Source organism: Phalangium opilio, unplaced genomic scaffold (assembly GCF_054372755.1).
Source record: "Phalangium opilio isolate 3A_F unplaced genomic scaffold, DU_Popi_V2 ptg000032l_1, whole genome shotgun sequence".
In the NCBI taxonomy this organism is placed as follows: Eukaryota; Metazoa; Arthropoda; class Arachnida; order Opiliones; family Phalangiidae; genus Phalangium; species Phalangium opilio.
The window spans coordinates 4,750,761-4,752,781 of record NW_028324159.1 but is presented as its reverse complement, the minus strand read 5'-3'; the positions used below and the strand labels follow the sequence as shown (position 1 = coordinate 4,752,781).

The window sequence follows — 2,021 nt, the reverse complement described above, 5'->3', positions numbered from 1 at the left end:
GGGAGGTCTTTTTTCTTTACTCGTACCGCTTCTTTCCTCGATTATCGGAGCTTTTAGTTCGTAATGTACCATAAAATGACCTTGGTAACCTTGAATGAACGGCAAATACCGTCTCAACCCGCTATTCAACCCGCTGATACTCTAAAGACAGATGTTATGCAAGAATTGAATAGGGAGATGCAAACGGTTTTAAACAACAAATCGTTAGACGATCGCTCCAAATGGATTATGTACCAGCAGCTAGTCCAAAGGTACAATAACGTTTCTCGAGAAATCGTGCCGGATCCGACCGAAAAATGGATTGACATGTTCCCCCTCAAATATAAGGGGAGAGCAAAGAAGGTTTTTACTCAGTTGCAATCGCTTGGCGAAACCTTAAGGTGGTCGAAAGAAGGAAGAGTCTTTGTAAACGGACGAGAGATCAAAAATTCTGATATAGCGCAGTTAGTATACCATTTTATTACCCCCCTTAAAGAAATACCCGTAGGCTGGAGCGATTTTCATAGCATTGTAAAAGAAATTGAAGGACCAAAAAACGCCGTCTCTCCCGAACCAGTCCCCATCCTTCCCCCTCCTCCTCTCCTTCATCTCACTTCCCCGCCAAAAAGAACGCCCTTAAAGAGACGGCTAAGAAATTACAATAAAGAAAATTCAAGCGGGGCTCGTTACGTTACGAAATGGAAATCTTCTTCTTCTATAATACCAAAATGGCTGAGCTTCAACCCAGCAACACCGAAAAATTAAAAACCATATACTATGATCCTTCTAACCCCGCTTCGTTTTCAGGAATAGACGCTTTACATCGAGCTGTTAAAGATGATGGTATATCGAAAGCGGAAGTAATTTCGTTTTTGGAGAGTTCCACCCCGTATACTTTGCATAAAACGGCCCGTAAACAGTTTAAGAGACGCCAAATTATAGTTCACAATATCGGTGATTTGTACCAAATAGACTTGGTTGACATGCGATCCTTGGCCAAAGATAATGATAACTACACGTTTCTATTGACGTGTATAGATTGTTTTAGTAGAAAACTATGGGTCGTGCCTTTACTACGTAAGACGGGAAAAGAAGTTGTTAGAGCCTTAGCTCTTATATTCAAAGACCAAATACCGATTAGAATAGAAACGGATAAAGGGAAGGAATTTTTGAATTCCTCGGTAAGAAAATTTCTCAAAGAAAAGGGGGTTAAATTCTTTACAACCGAGAATGACGTCCACCACGCCCCTATTGTAGAAAGAGTGAATAGAACGCTAAAGTCTCGTATGTTTAAACTGTTTACCCATCTCCATACTAGAAGGTATATCGACCACCTGCGAGATATAGTGACGGCGTATAACGGCGCTTGGCATAGTACTATTAAGATGACACCGAATAACGTTAAGCCAACCAATATATTAGAAGTGTATAGAAATATTTACGGGACTGAAAACAAAGGACAGAAAAAACGCCCTCCCCCCCGAATAAAAGTGGGTGATTACGTTAGGGTTAGCAAAGTAAAAATGGTTTTTGAAAAGGGTTACGAAGCCAATTACTCCACCGAAGTTTTCCAAGTTGATTTTATCGGAACTGCCCGTGATCCAGTGATTTACAAGTTAAAGGATCTGGAAGGAAACCCTATAAGTGGCGTGTTCTATCGCGAAGAGGTTCAGAAAACGGTTAAACCTGAAAGGTTCAACATTGAAAAAATTATAAAGCGGCGAAAAAGGCGTGGAAAATTGGAGTTATTAGTATCTTGGGAAGGTTACCCGAAAACCCAAACCTCTTGGGTTCGTGGAGAAGATGTCGAATCAATCGTTTTACCTAACCCTACCAAGTAACGTCAACGGCTCGTTATTTCCCGATAATACCAGGGCGCATTACTGTACCAAGCTACCTAACCCTATTCATTTAAATGGAAAATGGGAAGTGTCTCTAGTAGATATAATGTATACGTCTACTTTTTACAACGTGCCAAGGCCTAAGGAAGAACGTGATGTTAGTTTTCATAACGTTTCCAGATACAGGAGCAAATATACAGT

At 40.7% G+C, this 2,021-nt stretch overlaps 1 protein-coding gene across 1 annotated transcript; it reads left to right on the top strand.

Moving 5' to 3' along the window:
- Positions 1–707: 707 nt before the first annotated feature.
- On the top strand, positions 708–1,820 carry LOC149685354 (uncharacterized). Its single transcript, XM_089871018.1, has one exon. It carries the CDS (start codon positions 708–710, stop codon positions 1,818–1,820), a length of 1,113 nt encoding a protein of 370 aa, XP_089727144.1.
- The last annotated feature ends 201 nt before the right edge of the window (positions 1,821–2,021 follow it).